Below are 20,640 nucleotides of genomic sequence, written 5' to 3'. Positions count from 1 at the left end.
TCAAAGTCTTTGCATTCTCACAGATACATTTATCTTCGTGTGTGTCTGTGTGTGACCTTCAGTAACCCGTCTGCTCTCAGTTGAGTTTCCACTGGTTGGGAAGGTGTCTGTACAAAGTTTGCGTCACAGAAATAAATAATTTCCATACTAATGAATGTCACCCTATTCGGTTTTCCAAGGCTCCGCTGACAGTGTTCAGGGTCACTCGGCCTGCTAAATCTTGAACGTTCCTGTAAATGTTACATTCGGTGCGTTGACATTATGACAAATGACAAAAGACACAATGTGGGTGAAAGGCTATCGTTTAATTGAACAAACACTCCTGTTGGTCCGGATGGGACTTGATCCGAGTTACATCACTGGACTCAGACAGGGACGAGTATGTGCGGCGATACACAGACAAGAATCCATACATGTCACAGGCAGCTGCTGATGTAAATGTCCATATAATAAATATATGTGCTTTTTCATAATTGTGAGGCCAAGCATTAAATTATGAAAAAGGAGGAAAATGTCTATTTTTATATATATTTTTATTTCATATGTACATGTTTTTTTCTCATCAGCAAAAGACGTCTTCACAATCCTACAGAAGTGCAAGAAAGAGTAAAATTAGTAATAAAAAAATACATATGGCATATCAGTTGAACTGCATATTAATGCACCAAGTTGCTTTACGTTAGGGTTATTATTATCGTTAATGAAAACTTATATAACATATACAGGCATATAAAAAAAAAAAAAAGACAAAATTTAAACTAGTGAAGTGAAATTATACTAATAAAATCTAATTAAACATTAACAAAAAGTGTAATAGTATAGTAATGATTCTGAACACTGCTTTAAGCCATTAAAATGCTCAATGAGCATGCTTCTTATAATTATTAACAGGACAATTAACTATTTACACCCTTAATCACTTTAAAATGGGAGGAAAACAAAATATATGGATGGATAAAAATGACCAAACAAATAATTAAAATAAAACTAAAACCAGAAACTATAAAAATAAAATTAATTAAAATGAACAAAAACTAATAGTATATCAGTAATACTAAAATAATCACTGCTTTTGGTTAATAAACTATATTCCTTGGCAGAATGTTTATTATTATTAATAATGAAATAAACTATTTATAAAATTAACCATTTTACAATGGGAGAAAAATAGAAAATGATAAATAATAATAAAATAAAATAGAGACTCTACACATTTGTTCTACAATGTGTAAATAATAATAATAGACAATTCTTTCACCAACAAACAGGATGTCAACTTTCTGCATTAATATAGGAGTCAACTGAAACTTGGTTGCTGCATATGTGTTTTATAATAGCTTTGAAAGTAGCTTATCAGGGCTGATGTATCTTATCAGGGCTGGAACATTCTGGAATGAGTTCTCACCTTTTCAGAGGGATCCCACATTTTTCTGTTCCTTATTTGGGACTAGAGTGCATGCAGAGAGGAAGAACAAGGAACAGGTGTCAGCCGGCCTGAAATAGTTCTAACAATCCAAGCAACATGTTTGACTGAGTGTTTTCTGTGGTGAGATCTAGCAGTACAGTCTGAAGACTCATCAGGGTCTAACGGTGCACAGTCAGGCAGATGTAATTTAGTCTCTCTGCTGGTACACACGTATAGAGTCATGACGAATTTAATTTGAGGAATTGTCACTTGGACAGGGGCCGCAATCTCCAAGTTTAGTGTCCCCCATGTAAGGTCAGGCTTGGGGGTGCTGACATGTCTTGTCAAGACCCAAATAGAAAGAGAACCAAATCTCTTTTTGGCAAACCAAAGCTCCTTCTCCAAAGCAAAAACTCAAAACTGTTCTTTTGTGATATATTTTTTGTGACAATAATAGGACTTGAACATAAACATGACCAGAGGTGTTAAAAAAATGCAGAGTAAATATATTCAAGTTGAAGTATGGTTATTGTGTTATTTAAGCATAATTATTATTTTTTTTAATTTAATTTTATATTGTTTTTTTTTTTTGCAATATTAGTACCATAGTCTATTTTTGGTCCAACAATAATAATAAAAACTTGTACAAACTGTACAAAATCAACTATATTAAATCTTTCATTTATATATTTGATTTAAAAAAATTGTGAGGGTATTGTTAAACATGTACTAATCTCAAAAAAAAAAAAGTTTTCAAGCCAACAAAGTTAGGGCCTTTGTAGGCCTAAATGAAATACTGAGTGAAATGTTTCATTTTTGCTTTGGAAATGCATAAGTGTTCAAAGTCTCCCCCGAGGCTGTATTTACTTGCTCAAAAATACAATAAAATCTTTAATATTATGAAATATTATTAGAAGTTAAAATAACTGTTTTCTTTTGTAATCTATTTTTAAAATGTCATTTATTTCTGTGATCAAAGCTGTATTTTCAGCATCATTACTCCAGTCTTCAGCGTCACATGATCCTTCAGAAATCAGTATAATATGCTGATTTGCTGCTGAAGAAACATTTCTGATTATAATTAATGTTGAAAATAGTTGAGACATGATGCATTTCAGCATTCTTACATGAATAGACAGTTAAAAAGAACAGCATTTATTTGAAATAGAAATTTTTGTAACACCATAAATGTTTTTAATGCCCCTTTGGAGCAATTTAATGCATCCTTATTGAATAAAGGTATTTGTTCAAATCCTTACTGACCGCAGAACTTTTGAATAGCAGTGTAATTAAGTACAGCAATGAAGTCAAATTACTCTAGTGCTTTACACCGCTGAACACATCTAAAAATAGAGACTGACCTGTATGAATGTGGGTGTTGAACTTATTTCTTATCAGCATCAGCAATCACAGGCTCTGTTGGGAACGAAAGCAGGAATGCGGTTTAGTCCGCTGACTTTCAAAACATTATGTGTGGGATCAATGTCTGTAAAGTTATCACCCAAACAAACATGAATGTTAACCAACCGGCGACACTCGAGTTTTATCACAGACATGTGCAAACTCTTACTCTGTCTGACATGTTCATCTTCTGTGCTTTCAAAAGGCTGTTAATCATTTTACAATAACAATCTGTCCAACCCAGTAAAGACCCATGTGGAGTGATAACTTGACAAACATAAGAAACAGGTCCCGGATTGGGTTAAGCATTTGTATTAACATAGCTTAGGTTGGATTACACTGATAATAAATCTCAATAAAGTGATGCTCCATTTGATAAATCGGCATGGGAATGATTCCAATCTGTTTATAATTCACCGAAGATCATCTGACTATCATTACAGTATCATCTGATAGACCTAGACGTCTATTTTACATATTTATCTTAAGCTACAATGCTCAATATAAACTCCATGTGTCTGGAATCATTTGTTTTTATCATCACAGTGCTTTGTATCATTCCATGAATCCAGATGCTTTGATTTTCTCTCGAACATACAGAGCTTCTTTCCAGCACCAGCAAAATGTTCTTGATTTCATTCATAAAAGCATAAGTCAAACACGTCTGCATGATGTTAAATCACTCTAAATGTGGCCTTGACTAAATCTACACTTACAAAGATCTGATTGTAATGTACGTTCTCTGTTTTTTGCACATAACCCAATATAATATGCAATCCTTTTGAATATTTAAAAACTTTTCAAGTCAGTCATGATTATGCGTAGAAAATGATTTCACAGCCATTGCACTCTTAAAGAATAAGTCAAACCCATTAAATATTATGGAGCTGAGCATAGTTAGATAATGCATTTAGTCTCTATAGACATTTTCATGACTTTTCTAGGCTTTGAAATCACAGTCAAGTGATTTCCATGACCATGAAATACTCCCTAAGGTCAGAAACCTTTTAGTTGGTTCAGAATGCTGTCAATCAAGACTGAGACCATCACAAACTCATCATGACTGGAAATACTTTTTTGCCTGTTCCAAAGCATATCACTGACACCTTAAAAACACAGTTGTGTTAGGTCTACAACAGTCACTTACGTTTAACCTCCAGTTTGCAGGTAATCAAGGCCTCTCCGTGCTCGTTCCTGGCCCTGCAGCTGTAGACGCCGCCGTCAAAGTTGCCAGGCTTGCGGATCTCTAGGGAGCAGATGCCCTGGTTGTTCATTTGCCTGAACTTGGGGTCGTCAGCAATGATCATCTGATTCTTCATCCACTCGATCTTAGGCTGCAAAGAAGTCAGAAAACTGTGACAAAAAAAATTGACATTTGCAGTCTATAATTGGTGAAAAGATGGACAAAGATAATGGAAAGAGCTATTTCACAACAGTTTTCACAACAGCCAACGTCACACTCTAAAAAAAAGAAAGTTCTTTATTGGAAGTGATGTTTCTTGTTTTGATTATTAAAATATTCTTCAAAATAAGAAAAAAAAATGTTGTTTTAAAGGGGTCATATGATGCGAATTCAAGTTTTCCTTTCTCTTTGGAGAGTTACAAGCTGGTTGTGCATAGTTAAGATCCCTGAAGTTGCAAAGACTAAAGTCTCAAAACCAAAGAGATATTATTTATAAAAGTTAAGACTTGTCCTCACATGTCTACGTCAAGGTGTGGGAAGATTTGCATAATACCGGCCAAATGTATACGCAAAGAAAGGTGGCGTGATTTTTATTCTCGCTGTAGTATTGTTGCTGCCGCCGGCGCCATGTCCTGGAGACGCTGTATGTTTCGATGTGAAACCGAAACTACTTTGTTTGGGCTTCCAAAAGAGGACACAACTAGAAATCAGTGGTTAAGTTGTATTTACAACACTGTTCCAGAACAGTTCAACCCAAATATTAGAACGTGTGCAGCGCATTTTACGGAGGACTATTTCCTGAACCTGGAAGAGTAGCCTGCCATCTGTGCACAAAGGCTGTTTCTATAAAGTGGGGCAATTCCAACTTTGCAGGGACAGTCTGGCGCTTCTGACTCACAGCCTGTAAGTACATTTACTTTACTTTACTTTTAGTCATTTAGCAGACGCTTTTATCCAAAGCGACTTACAAATAAGAAAAAGTAACTAAAACTAAAAGTTAACACTCTGTAAATACTTTATACACACCCATTTAAGAAAATACAGAAATTAAATAAAATTGACAAATGCATACAACAACAACATTTCAATAGTAAACATAGAAAGGAAAAAAAGAAAAATAAATAAAATAAAAAGCGATACTTCTATCCTTTGCCAGTGTCCTAGCCTGGTGGAGTCGCACGGTAGAGTCGATGGTCTTTACACTCTTTGGGCTTTACACTCTTTGGTCTTCACACTCTTTGGTCTTCACACTCTTTGGTCTTTACAATCTTTGGTCTTTACACTCTTTGGTCTTTACACTCTTTGGTCTTCACACTCTTTGGTCTTTACACTCTTTGGTCTTTACACTCTTTGGTCTTCACACTCTTTGGTCTTTACACTCTTTGGTCTTCACACTCTTTGGTCTTCACACTCTTTGGTCTTTACACTCTTTGGTCTTCACACTCTTTGGTCTTCACACTCGTTGGTCTTCACACTCTTTGGTCTTTACACTCTTTGGTCTTTACACTCTTTGGTCTTCACACTCTTTGGTCTTTACACTCTTTGGTCTTCACACTCTTTGGTCTTTACACTCTTTGGTCTTTACACTCTTTGGTCTTCACACTCTTTGGTCTTCACACTCTTTGGTCTTTACACTCTTTGGTCTTCACACTCTTTGGTCTTTACACTCTTTGGTCTTTACACTCTTTGGTCTTCACAATCTTTGGTCTTCACACTCTTTGGTCTTCACACTCTTTGGTTTTTACACTCTTTGGTCTTTACACTCTTTGGTCTTTACACTCTTTGGTCTTTACACTCTTTGGTCTTTACACTCTTTGGTCTTCACACTCTTTGTTCTTCACACTCTTTGGTTTTTACACTCTTTGGTCTTTACACTCTTTGGTCTTCACAATCTTTGGTCTTCACACTCTTTGGTCTTCACACTCTTTGGTCTTTACACTCTTTGGTCTTTACACTCTTTGGTCTTCACACTCTTTGGTCTTCACACTCTTTGGTCTTTACACTCTTTGGTCTTTACACTCTTTGGTCTTCACAATCTTTGGTCTTCACACTCTTTGGTCTTTACACTCTTTGGTCTTCACAATCTTTGGTCTTCACACTCTTTGGTCTTCACACTCTTTGTTCTTCACACTCTTTGGTCTTCACACTCTTTGGTCTTCACACTCTTTGTTCTTCACACTCTTTGGTCTTCACACTCTTTGGTCTTTACACTCTTTGTTCTTCACACTCTTTGGTCTTCACACTCTTTGGTCTTCACACTCTTTGGTCTTTACACTCTTTGGTCTTCACACTCTTTGGTCTTCACACTCTTTGGTCTTCACACTCTTTGGTCTTCACACTCTTTGGTCTTCACACTCTTTGGTCTTCACACTCTTTGGGCTTCACACTAAGAGGGCTTCACACGAGGGCTGCCGCGACCGCTGCCGCAGTATAACAACCTTTTTTATACCTATCTAACAAATCACTGCTAGAATTCAGCTGAACCCACTTTCCTATTAATCACTAAAAATGGCCAAGCAAGTCCACACACTGACAAGATACGTGATACAGTATGAGACCAAACGTGATTTCAGCAACTCAAAAATAAGCCATTTAAGTATGTTTTCATATTTAAAGAATTTGCCACTGACGATTCAAACGTGAGTTTTGAGCAGTGTAGAGTAGCTCTTGTTGTTTGTCGTTTCTCCGATCACAAATGCAGACATGGTAATGTTTACTTACTGAATGTTTATAAAAAAAATTGCATCGCGGCGTAAAAAGACAGTATAAGTCATTATAATCAGTAATTATGTCCCCACTGGATGCAACAAATGCCTCGTTTATAATGGGTTTTATTGTTTTTGTCTTGATGCGCTGGGACACGGCATCACAATACAGTGAGGGGCGTAACATTTACGTAACACGCTTGAGGTATTCGGCCAATCCCAACGCACTGGATAGCTGGCCAATCAGAGCACACCTCGCTGCTCAGAACGATGAGATTTATAAAAATCGCCATGTTTCAGAAAGGCGGAGCAACAATAATGTACAGTATGTAGAAAATAATGTTTTTTTTTTTTTTTTACTTTAAACCACAAATACACTGCATTACACCAAATACACAAAATAATGCTCTTTTTAGCAATGTCATATGACCCCTTTAAGAACTGTTCACTGATAGGTTCTTTAGGGAAACAAAAAAATGGTTCTTCTATGTTATCGCTGCAAAAAACTCTTTTGGAACATTTCACAATATTTTAAGTGTGGAGGAGCATAATATGGAAATATTTCATATATGTACTGACAATAAAAGCTAGGCATCCCAGATAAACTGCTAATGGTACACTTTTCAATTGTGCTAAAAGTTACACAACAATATAACATGCATCACGTCACATTTCCTTATAAATTTAGCAGCCACTGGGTTTTATTCACCCACCAAAGCCATTTTTACAGGCATTTGGCACTTGACGAGTGTTCATTTTGTACACTTTCGCTCGTGCATGTGTCTGATCCCAGTGCCATGGCCTCCACATATCGGTGTTTGGAAGCTCACCCCGTCATAGTGATGCAGGAATCCCACTTATCCAGCTCACGCTGTCCCCAGTCTAGTTATCTGTCCCCTCTAGGAGCTGCACTATCTCTGGTGGCATGTTAGTGGCGGATTCCTACACTGAACTGTTGAACAGCTCTTGATGGATTAAGTGTTGATTTTGTGACAGACTTCATTACAAAATACCCATCAACACCATCTTTACAATAATTCAACACATTACTGAACATTACTGCATGAGGCTGGACTATATAGGAGTCAGATGATGTTCACACCTGAAGTGATTCAGGTGATCTGATCCGTTTTGCAATAAGGTCTCTCAAAACACATTTAGATGTAGTCAGAAATGCATTTAACGAAATTGTATTTGTAGTGTAAACACTAATTAATTTTTAAGGGACAGCCACAGACTAACCTATCAATCAAACAGTTCACTAAAACAAGGGTTTTTAAACTTTATAATTTGCATGCAGCTTAAAAACCATCTGATTGTAAAAATGCATACATACAGCACGCAGCACATGCACTAAATGAGATGGACATCTGTGGCATGTTGAGCTTGTGCATTAAAGTCGAATTCATTTAGATAAAATAGTTACAAGCCTTCTGCCTGAATCATCTCAAAACTTATTTTTTGGTAAAACATAACCAAGAATTATTTTTTTTTTAATGTTTTTCTTGGTTATCTGAAAGCTAGAGACAACATTAAGGGAATGTTCCATTTTAGAATTTTGCAAACATTGTTAGTTTTGAATGTTCTTTAAACCATTTGAAACTTAATGTGCATCATATTAACCCCTTACAACTGCGGTTGTTATTGTTTGCAATGGATTATTAAATCTAACTTCCAAAGTACAGACTGTATTAACCCTTATGTTGATTTGTGCTATCACACTTATTTATGTAATATGAGTCCCTAGTGTTTTTTTTTTTTTTGGTCTTCTTTTCTGTACATTTTAAGTGTTTCAAGAAACTTTTATAAAAATAATATTACAAAAAAAACATTTGAAACTAACAAGTACTAACATTTAAAAAATGTTAGACAAACGTCCAACTAGAATATTTCAGAAAAATATTCCATAAACAATGTATAAATCATGTTTTGTGCTAATGTTTTGAGAATGCTATTTCAGAATAGATGAACAATCTATTAATGTTCCTGGATCAATGTTTGTTCATAACCTTGCCAGCTCACTGGTTCTGCTTATGGGTGCATGAAAAACCATGTACCTTAGGGAATCCCCTAACGGAGCAAAGCAGCTTGGTGTTATAGCCAACAGTAGTGCTGCGGTCTGCCAGGGGGATGGTGAATTTGGGTGCCTCGCTGAAGTCACGTTCCTTGTACTCTGGAGGCTTGTAGTCAATGCCTATAAAAACACATCATGAAGATCCGTGAAGTAAGAATAACAAGAATAGACACTGGATGCCTGAAAAACACTGCAAGATTTTTGCAAGACTTGCAAGAACCTATATGTAAATCTTTGTAAATTAAATGCAAGTCAAATTGGAAAAAAAACGTCTGCCAAATGCATAAATGTCAAACGACAAGACTATATTTACTATCGTGAACTACATTTTTTTTAGATTAAGATAAAGCTGAAATAAGATAAAAAATACAATCGTTTGATGAAATATTTAAAAAGAAAATGTTGCCTTTGGAACAACTAAACTACTAAAAACTAAACTAAAAATAAATTAAACATAAATAGTAATATTTTTAAACAAAAAATTACAAAAGCAGATAAAATTACTAAAATATGTATATTATATTTATAAACACAATTTAAAATGAAAACAATAAAAAATATATATAATTTTCAAATATTAATAAAAAATATATATTAGTACATAAATACAAAAATCATTATATATATATATAATGTGTGTGTGTGTATGTGTGTGCCCTGATCAAATGTCAAATATACAAAATGCTGAAAAGCTGGTTCACCTGTCTTCTGGATGGTGGCTGAGGTCTTTGTCACGGTGGCTTGTTCACTGATTCCACACTTGTTCTCAGTGAAGGCCCTGAAGATGTAGGTGTTACCCATGATCAGGTCAGAAATAGTGGCATTCATTCTGTGATAATGCTCCAGTACTGTGAACCAATCCTGTGGAGAGACAGCAGCACAGGTCCATATACTCCAGACATGACTACTGACAGCGTATAACTGAGATAATTAGATAATTTCGCTGACTAGTGCCACCGAAAGGAACGGCACGAATAAACAGTTTTCAAAACAGTTTTATGAACACACCCCATCCCCCAGTCAACCACTGATACAATAAACACAATCCCACCCCCAACTCACACCATTGGTCGAGTCAGTGTTGTTGTTGTGGAGGACTAGTTGGGTTGCTAAAAAATAAATGAAACTACAAATGGCACAGTTATAGTTATAGTCTCTGCGTGTTGAGCTTGGATAGTAAAAAGTATTTTAACACCAAGAAACACTTAGGGGCTGTTCACACAGTGCATTACAATGCACTACTTTTCCATTGTTTTTCTATGTAAACACGGGCTAGACAGACGTGTATGACCGTTGCGCTTGCGTCTCATGTCTTTCGTAGCATCCCACACGTGAGCGCCGCGTTTTTAAGATGCCGCGTCAAGTTAAAAGAATTGAAACTTTTACATGCAGCGCTGCTCATCAATGTCAGTTCCAAAACAGTGGACCAATCGGAAGACCCCAGAGGCGGGACAAGCATTTGCGTTTTTAGACTCAAATACGTGCCCTGTGTGAACGGCTCCTTAAGCTTTTATATGGCATGGCATTTCTTCAAGGCATTTTCAAGAATACCATGTAAATCGTGGCATGATGTCCAAACAAACTTGGCAATGTCATGGTAAATGTCTATTGCAATGTAACCATGTCCAAAAAAAAACCCATGGTATTTTGTTATAAATGTCATAATTTTTGAAAGAGCCTCTACCCCTGTTTTTTTGTCAGCCTTCTGGATGGTGTATCCAGTGATTGCTGTGTTTCCATTATCCTTGGGTTCAGTCCATTCCAGAGCAACATTGAAACCCCAGGTGTCCACGATCTTGATGCTGGCTGGAGGTCCAGGCAACTCTGGTGAAAAGGTCAACAAGTAAATAAAAAAATAAAAAAACTCATAGACTAATATAAAGCACAGTCCACGATGTGTACAAACACTTACCAACAATCTGCAGAGTCAACTGAGCTTTGTCCTCAAAGCTGTCCACTTTCACACACATCTCATACACGCCGGAGTCGGCTCTCTCAGCGGCACGGATGAAGAAGATGCTGTCCTTGTCGGTGTTGCGGATGTTCACCTTTTTAGTATCCAGAGGCTGGCCATCCTTTGTCCATGACACAACAGGTTGTGGTTTACCCTGCAGGTAAGAAAACAAGACAGGTTTAGCTGCAAATTAATGAAGAAAATCAACTTTTACCAGATATATTCATTGAAAACAGATTTAGACTAATTGGTCTTCTTCATGCATTTTTGTTTTGTACAATTAAATCCTTTCCTTGTGACAAAGAAGTTTAAATAATTGCATTCAATATGCACTTAAAATATATTTTCAAATCTTAAAGTATATTTAAAAAAACTTGTACTTGCAGATTATGTAATATTAATTAAATAAAAGCCTACTTAATTAAACTTAAAGTGAAAACATTCCTCACTGTTTCTTAAGACACTTAAGTGCACTTTTACAAGATACACTTTATAATAACATCAAATTAAAAGTTTTACTTTAAACTATATTTTAAACCATTGTTTTAAAATCTTTTATCATACACTTATTTTGATGTGTTGATGAACATACTAAAGAACATATAAAGTACTTGAAATTAATTTTAACTGTGGTTGTTATTTATTATTACATCTACAGTAAAAATCTTTTAATTTCCTAAAGTTAAGGTACTCATACACTTTAACCATACTTCAAAGACAATAGACGTAATTATGAAAAATTTAAGTATGTTAAAAGAGCACTTTAAAGGTCAACTAATTCCATTTATTATAAATTTAAACTGTAAAACTCATTTAATTGCAAATAATATGCATTGCATTCAAATCACACTTAAGTACTTTCTTTTGAACATATTATTTCCATTAACCCATAATAAGTACTCTTTCTAAACATATGCTAAATTCTACTTTTTTCTATAATGGGGTGATTAGTGTTACCAAGAAGTAAATCCTACTCTACATCTTGGCTGTGATGTAAACAAAAGTCTACTGGCTATTTAAAGCAACAACAAAAAATAGTACCAGGCCAGTCCTGCGATATACCCAATGCAACTTCCTGTTTTACCAGGAAAAAGTAGGAAATTTAAGCATTTTTAGTCTTTTTATTCCTGTTAAAATGAATTAATGTGTGTACATCTGGCAAAAACTAAAATAAGCAAGCGAGAGTTTAGCTACCTTTAAAAGAGTTTGGCTATCCACCTTTTTCTTCCCGTAAGAACATTAGTCAATTCTATGGGTCTAACTTCCGGTCTCATCCACGTCCAGCTATTTTTAACTGTACAAAATAGCTAATTTTGCTGCTTGATATTGCAGATTGGTGTGTCTTACCATATCATTTTAATGTATTATCTTAATTTTGAAAACGCTGGTTTGTAGTTCAAACAGTTTTACCGTTTACTGTACGTTGTTATTCTTCTCGTCATTTCCCTATAGCGGCTAATGAACCCAGAAGTCTCGCCCATAAACTTACATCCGCATTAAAGAATATGGTAGATAATCATGCATTTTCAGTAACCTTAACATTTGTCAAGAGACTACATACACTGAAGGGAATAACAAGGTTGACTTTCTCTCCAGAATTTTTCACATAACGCTGCCTCAGGAAACGTGGCAGACGAATTTTGGGGCGATCTGTAAGGAGAAAAGATGGTACATAATATGATTACATTGTACAGTATGCTTTTAAACACTATGAGCAGGGTTATATCTTCACTGAGATTATACAGAACTACATCTTCCTTGTGCACAAGCCCAATTGCACGAAGACAGAACAACTTTTATAAAGAAATACATGCTCTTATTTTATTGGCTCATAAAAACAAACCTATCCAATTTTCTTTTCTTTTTTTGTCAGTCATCTCAAAAATATTGAGGAAAAATTCTAGCCTTAGGAGAAGGAAAACCTTTGCTTATTTCATCCCAGTTATATAACAATATAAAGAATGTTTTTCTAACATTCTCATTAATTAATGAAAACTATTTATGAAAATTCTCTGAACATTCAAAACATCCAGGCCCGGTTTCACAGACAGGGTTTAGACTAAGCCAGGATTAGGCCATAGTTCAATTAGGACATGTAAGTATTTTTTATAAATGTGCCTTAGAAAAAAACATTACTGATGTTCAAAACAAAGGCACTGATATATATTTTAAGATCAGTCAGTGTAGTTTATTTCAAGACTTACATTTAGTCTGAGACTAGGCTTAAGCCTAACTGGGGGCCAATTGTTTTAATTGTTTAAAACTAATTTTTTTGTTATGTGAACGTTAAGGGATCATTCCATTTGAAATTTTGCTACATAATTGGAATGTTACTTTTGAATGTTCTCTGAACATTCTCACACAAGCAAGCAGTAACATTTAAAAAATGTTACATTAGCATCCAACTAAAATACTACAGAAACACACATTCCATGAACAACGTACAGGTATAAATCATGTTTTTGTGCTAACGTTTTGAAAACATTATTAAAGACACAGATACCTCTAAGAATGTAAGAATGCTTTGAGAACGTTTCTTGTTAGCTAGGATAGCACTGTTTATTGAACCAGAAAACTGACTTGCTAACCTTAACCTGACCCTGGCTTCCAGAGCGCAAGCTAACTGTAATTTCATCTTTAGCTGCAGTCGGCCTGTTTCATCTTAGGTTGGTTAACGGTCTACAGCAAAAAACTAGCAAAATCCTTTTCAAAACCATAGGCAGATCCCAAAATTTAAATAGAAGACTAAAAACATTACGAGGAGTCATTTACGCTAACATACCCTGAGCTAGCCAACATGCTAACGGTGGCTCTGTTGGACTCATCACAGCTTTAAATAGATCAGTCCTATTAAACACCTGCCACTAATAACTTATGATGGAGTGCTTTAGTCACATTAAAACTACTGCATTACAAGTTTAGCATTCAGTGTCACAGTTTAGAATTTATTTCTAATGGATGCTACAAAATATTATATATTTTTTTAGAACATTGCCTAAATGGAATTAAAAACTTTTGCATTTCAGTCTGCATTTTAATCAGCAAAGCAATGCATATAAAAAGGTGAATTGAAGCATTAGCTGGATGCTAACTCTCTTATAAGCTACAGCATGCCTCTAAATAAACATAGCATCTCTAGCGAGCTAAAAAGTCTCCTGGGGTAACCTTAGATGCTACTTGACTCCTTATGCAGTGCGAGAACATTTGGGAAATGTATCCCACCCTCCGACTCGACCCATTCACACTTGTCGCTATCGCTCTTAGAGGAAGTAGCTTGACATTGGTCCAGGCGGCTAGATGTCAATGACTTTGAAGCCATGTAAAACCTTCTCCACGTAATCCTTGTTAATGCACCGCACCTACCAACTATTTTCCAAGGATATGCAACAGAGAGTATTCTTATTGGAAAAGACAATTCATGACATGCCTCCATGCATTGGAGGGAATGTAGAGAGAAGACCTTTAATCGGAGATCTGCCAAAATTTCCCTCCCCCTCTTTTGCGTAGACTGGATTCAAGTTACATTCCAATCCCGCTTGACTTTCCATTCTGCATTTATGATTTCTTTCTTTAGACGACGGACACCCTTGGAGTATGTAAAGTTACTGCATGCATTCTTACACGAAACCTAGTTTACATAACGGTTGCGATAATGTGGTCAAATGTGACGTACTTGGACAATATCTAAGGCATCGAAAGCTACTTTAAAAATGTACCACTAAAATTATAATTTTTTTTATTGTTTTTAATTATCTATATTTCTTTTTTGTATTTATTTATTTGAATAATTTCCTATATTTATTTGTGTGTGTGTGTATGTATAAAGGTGAGTGTTTAAATTACAGTCAACATGGATACAATCCCAATAATTTGTTGGTGAGGGTCAAGGGATTATTAAATCTAATTTGTACTGAAGCGCCAATATAAAAACTTTGAGAAAAAAATAACTACTAAAAACTGTCTAAAGTTATGCAATGCCAAAAAAAAATTCTGATGTTTTGCGCCGCTGTCTGATCTGAGAGGGTTTGTAAGGCAACACCTCTTCGTGCTAAAGCTAGACGCTTGTCAGGTAGATTTATTTAGATTTATTTTTTTCACAACTGGCAACCTCTCAGAGCCAATTAGGGGGCCCTGTAGAACAGCATGAGCGGTGGGCTTGACGTGGGACCAGTTTCACCTCTCGAGATAGCTCTGAGGTCTGGGATACTTGAGACTCGAGAGGTGGCCTCCCATCTTTAGAGCAGCAAGAGCTGGGTAACTCTATGTTCCAACATTTACAGTTATTATGTCAAATGAAAATGGGCTTAGTTGCAGGAGGCAAGAACATTATGAAACACATTCTGAAACTTGTCAGCATGGCTCATGAATATTAAATTAATGACACCATGGTCATTTGGCTATATCAGCAATGCATACATCTTGTGGTTTTCTGCTTGTTGTTTTATGTCCCTGGTTGCACTTCTGCATTTCTGTGGCCAAGCGAAGGAAACTCACAACATGTCATGATTATTTACGAAATAGGTAGGGGGAACTTAAAGCTACAGTATCTGGGAAGTAAAATGTTGGCTTACCCACAACCTCTCTGACCAGCACAGTGTCGGCCAGGGTGGCAGGAGGGCTGCGGCCGCCAGGGTTTACAGCCACCACCCTGATGTTCAGGCGGTCACCGGTGGTCTGGTTCTTAATGATGTAACGGCAGGACACAGTCAGGTCCTCGTTAGCGGCTTTCCAGTCACCAGCTAGGATGGAAAAATTAATAATTAGTTGCAAGAACATCCAATATGATTTGCATCCAAATAACTATCATAAAATTGATTGTTGATTAATTGTACATTGATTGTTAAGATTTTTGAAAGGCAAAAATTTTTACAATAATACTCAATTATAGTCATACTTGTAATAGTTTGATTTAAATAAATATTTATATATAATCTGCACTGCAACCTTAGGGATTTGCATCCACTTAACGATCATAAAAAATTATATTTGATCATTTTTGATTATACAGCTTTTGGAATGCCAATTTTAAAATAAAAATAATTATATAAAACTGATAAGAAATATTATTAAAGTATTATTATTTTCAAAATGAATAAATATACATTTTGAAATGAGTTATTTAAATAATACACAAAATATTAAGAACTTTTTTTGCATTCTATTAATAATCATAAAAATGTATTGCTAAATAATTTCTTATTAATTGTAAAGCTTTTGGAAAGGTGATATTTAAATAAAATTTGGTATATAAATATTATCAATTTATTATTATTAAAAAAATTATGAATAAGCTCATTTTGAAATTTGTCAGTTCATGTTTTCCGGAACAAATAGGTAAGTGTGTGCATATACCTTTTTTCAGAACGTAATTGCACATATAACGTCTGTATCAGCAAGTTTAACTGTATTCACGTGTGTGCAACTGACATGAGCGCACCAACCATGCTCTTCTGCCGTCAGACTTCTGCATGGCACTTCTAGAAATGCCTCACTCCATATAGGGGCACAACTGAGGTGGGTGTACATGTTGCTCATGTTGACATACTGGGGACAGGTGCAACTGAGAGCTTTGACCAGCCAATAAAATGCTAATGAACATTTTGCTGCATTTAATTTAACGTACGGTATTGTGAGGTGGCATTTCAAGATGCAAATGTATGCAAGTGCTCTGCAAGCCACCGTAATCAAATAAAAAGGCTTTAGATTTTAGGTTTAATCCTCACTGAGGGCTTTATTACCCCAGTGTTTGCAACCAAAAGCAACTGACTTGCCTTCCAGTCAGACGATGCCTAAACTGGCACCATTTTTGATCTAAACGTCTAGAACAAAAAGGCTTTTGTGTTATGCTAGATTGGATCTGGACGTGTCTTGATGTCTTCCTACCTCTATTTACTATCTAAGAAGGCTTGAATTTTTCAATTGACATCAGACTCACTTCCTTCCTTGCAGATTTCCACAGTGTATCCATCCAGACCAGAGTTTCCAATGGTGGCTGGTGGTCTCCATGAGATAGTGACGGAAGTGTCATTGACATCCTCAACGCCAAGCTCGAGAGGCTCGCTGGTGGGCTCTGGAGAGGAAAACATTTAACATTTAATATTTAATATTTCAAACTAAAATCAGGCATTTCAACTGGAAATGTTTCAATTGGAAATGACACAACGTAGGTGATCTGAAGCGGTTTTGATTCCCGGTGGGTTTACCTGCAGGTGGAGGAGGTGTAGGTGCTTTGATTTCCTCAGCAGGTGGAGCTTCAGCATCAGCTGGTGTTAAATAGGCACATTAATGAAAGCAGCATATAACAGAGCGGCAGGCATTAGTTTTGTCAAGAATGATGGAATAATAGCTCAGGTCAGGTTTTGGCATAATCCAAAATATGATCTCAGCACACATAGTTTCCAAATTCCGTACCTTCAATATAAAATTAGTACATTTCTAACATTGCCTTTATTAGAAAAATGCATTGATTAGATCAGAAAGTCAACATGAAATCAGTACTGACACAATGAAGTCGGGTACACTGTTAACGCCCTGAACATGCTTTTAAAATGCGAACATTTTGTCTTTCATGTTGACTGAATTTTTCAGTACTGTGCAAATGCAGTGCGTCAAATAAATTGACAGTAGCTGTTTACCATTGGCTTACCACTGCTATTACTATTAGCGGGGCCTCAGCAGCGTTTGCAGCGGCTTCTTATGCGATGTAGCCAGCAAATAATTTCTAAATGTTAGTAAAATTTTAGAATGGACCAAATATTTGAGGCTTGATTTGCATGCACAGAATATATTTTTAAAAACAGTACAGAATCGATCCGTCAAACAATATTTGGTCATTTTGAGATTCCTGGCATTCACAGATAATGGAATCAGACTGGATGAATGTGCACATTATCTGTTTCAAGTTCATTTTAGAATGTTTAACTTTGTATAAACAGTAAGAAATGAAATAATTTAGTGATAGCATATAAGATGTACACATAATAATGAATATCATTTATATTCATACATTTTGTGAATGTCTGATATTGTTTATGCTATCATTATTTCATTTAATATAACAATTTTTTCTAAAACTAACAATCACTAAAGTATTCCCCTGGATTACACTCTTACCTTGTGACTCTAAAAGACTGGGCTCACTAATTAAAACATCAATATTTATTATTTTCTTCATGCATTGTGTTAAAGCTCTCTGTGGGACTGTAAATAGAGTTGTCTGCGTTTGCCACAAGCTCTAAATATCTCTGGCTTATAAGGACTCAGTGGATATAGCTGGTGTTAAAATAATAATTGCACAGGTGGTGAACGGCATGCTTTGCATTTGTTAGAGAGCAGGACAGATTATCATGTGAATGATCACACATTATGTGGAGAAGTCGTAATCCAAAGGTTCGAGTCTCGGGCCGGCAGGGATTGTAGGTGGGGGGAGTGAATGTCCAGCGCTCTCTCCACCCTCAATACCACGACTGAGGTGCCCTTGAGCAAGGCACCGAACCCCCAACTGCTCCCCGGGCGCCGCAGCATAAATGGCTGCCCACTGCTCCGGGTGTGTGTTCACGGTGTGTGTGTGTTCACTGCTGTGTGTGTGCATGTTGAATGGGTTAAATGCAGAGCACGAATTCCGAGTATGGGTCACCATACTTGGCAATATGTCACTTCACTTCACTTCATTATAGTGAAAGATTAAGGAATTGGGCTTCTGTAGAAGCTCATGTTAAAATGTATGCCCTGCCGACATTAAACAATTTTGTATTAATGAAAAAAATTAATTAAAACTTGTTTTCTTTGACTCCATTTCACCATGTTAACCACAGTTTCCAAGAAAATACCACCAGTTATTGCTACCACTGTAAATCATAAATTAATAGGTTAAAAATTTAAAAATCTTTTTGCTAGCAGTTAATTTTTTGACACATTACAATATTTCATTTTAGTAAGCACAAGGCGAAAAGTATTATAACATAACATTCGATCACAAAAAGTACCAAAAATTACTATGGTACTACATGGACATGGTGTTCTTTAAAGTACCTTGGAGTAGCATGTTAATGAAATGGTGCATCATGAGTATCTTCATTGCACCATAGTACTGCTACAGTACTTTTCACTACAGGTATATAACAGCCACGATATGATATTTTTGTGGTATGGTATTTTTGAAAAATGCATTTTAATTCAAAAAGGCAAACTAAATAAATTAATGATAGTTTTTTTTTCTGGAAATCAAACGCACACTTAAAGTAGAGCTAATGTAGCAGAATAGACGTTGGGCGAACAGCTGGTATGATCAGTATAGTGTAGAAGCGAGGAGAGGTTAACAGGTGTAAATGCTCACTGGTGTTTTTTTTAAACCATCAGCTGTAGTCAGACATTTTCCAAGTAGCTACCAAGAGTTCTAGGCTCCAGTAGCAACGCACACTGAGTTCTCGTGCATTAGGAGGTAATTGTTAAATGGCATAACATGCATGTGTTAATAGTGTCTGTTTGTCTGTTTTTATTACAAATGATAAGAGTGGATCTTACAGAAGCAGGGTCATATTTCACCAAATCATTGTAAGATAAAAGAAACTATCCTGCATAAAGCAAATGACACTATTTTTGGTTTTTCTTTACATTGTAACATGACAATTAAGCAAATTCTTCTTCTAATTCTTATTACACATAAATGTTAAAAATGTTCCTATCGCTGCAATGATTTATTATTTAAATTATAAAGTAGTACTTGAATGTACTTCATAGCAATATTTGCTGCAATCAGTTTCATTAATGCTGATTCATCATCATGAATTGATTATTCTCATTATTATTTATGCAAATTATAATTTTTTTTTTCCTTACAATTTTGGACTTAAATATGACTGATTTTACTCTTTTAAGAAAAGCTATGCTCTTAAAGGTATTCACCCAATAAAAGTATCCATTTAGAATGCACTTTTTAAGATCCATGATTTAGTTTGGGGTCTCCGTACACACTCAGTACCTGCAGCGGGTTCGGCTGGTGGGGCTTCAGCAGCAGGTGCCTCCACCGGGGCTCCTTCAGCCGGGGTTGCCTCCGCTGGAGCGGCTTCGGCGGGGGCAGGTTCGGCGGGGGCTGGTTCAGCGGGGGCAGGCTCAGGTGCAGGAGCGGGCTCGGGCGCTGGTTCAGGTGCGGGTGCCGGTTCCTCCTTCTTGGCGGCCTTAGCCGACTTTTTTATCGGGGCTGGTTTTGCCGGCATGCTTGTCCGCTTCTGGGATCCCTCTGACCTAGTAAGTCCTTCGGCTCAGTCTGAAGATGGGTCACCCCAGATTTATAGCCTAAGGCATGTGGTGCTACTCAACTCCTCCCCTCGAGAGTTTCAAGTGACTAGTGAGGGAGCAGACCCCTCAGCATCACGCTCACTCAAGCTGTATATATGTACTGTACTCACAGTCGAGCGTCACTGCCGATAAGAAGCGTGCAAGCACTGAGGGGTGTGGGAGGGGCATTTAAAGTAATACTTAACCGATTTTTAATTCCAGAAAATAAAAAGATAAACTGCATTTTAATGCTTTAGTAACGACAAGATGTATCAGATGACAGATTAACTTAATATAATTCATACACTACATGGTGGAGTAAAGCGCATAAGTGCATATAGTGCCTCATTTGGGACACAGTTGTAGATTAGATGTTTTTGTCTCTAAGTATAGGCCCCACAGAAACTGGTGAGGTGGTAACCATAGCAACAACTATGCCAAAGTTTGTATTTATTATTGCAAAATTATACAGTGAAACTCACAAAAACAGGGCCATATTTAATCAAACCCATACAATAATCCTATAGGTGCATCCCAAATCGGATACTTATGCACTACTATTTTATAACGTTTCATAGTATGAATAGTGAGAGTAGTGTTCACACTGAAAATTCAAAAAGATAAAAAAAAGTGCGCTTTAAA

At 36.2% G+C, this 20,640-nt stretch overlaps 1 protein-coding gene across 2 annotated transcripts; it reads right to left on the bottom strand.

Moving 5' to 3' along the window:
- Positions 1-283: 283 nt before the first annotated feature.
- LOC306878727 (myosin-binding protein H-like) lies at positions 284-20,123 on the bottom strand. 2 transcript variants are annotated; one of them, XM_079431234.1, is made up of 13 exons: positions 19,703-20,117; positions 16,926-16,985; positions 16,658-16,792; positions 15,294-15,461; positions 12,284-12,372; positions 10,681-10,876; positions 10,453-10,592; positions 9,470-9,629; positions 8,752-8,888; positions 3,954-4,140; positions 2,767-2,821; positions 1,406-1,447; positions 284-586 (listed from the first exon to the last, which is right to left on the bottom strand). In XM_079431234.1, exons 1-11 carry the CDS (start codon positions 19,935-19,937, stop codon positions 2,790-2,792), a joined length of 1,539 nt encoding a protein of 512 aa, XP_079287360.1. In that variant the 5' UTR covers positions 19,938-20,117; the 3' UTR covers positions 284-586; positions 1,406-1,447; positions 2,767-2,789. The 2 variants fall into 2 exon arrangements, with proteins under 2 accessions (XP_079287360.1, XP_079287361.1); XM_079431235.1 differs by lacking the exon at positions 16,926-16,985 and having other exon boundaries at positions 19,703-20,123.
- Positions 20,124-20,640: the final 517 nt, after the last annotated feature.

The sequence above is a fragment of the Barbus barbus genome (genome assembly GCF_936440315.1).
Source record: "Barbus barbus genome assembly, chromosome: 13".
In the NCBI taxonomy this organism is placed as follows: domain Eukaryota; kingdom Metazoa; phylum Chordata; class Actinopteri; order Cypriniformes; family Cyprinidae; genus Barbus; species Barbus barbus.
This window is presented reverse-complemented; position numbering and strand designations above follow the sequence as displayed.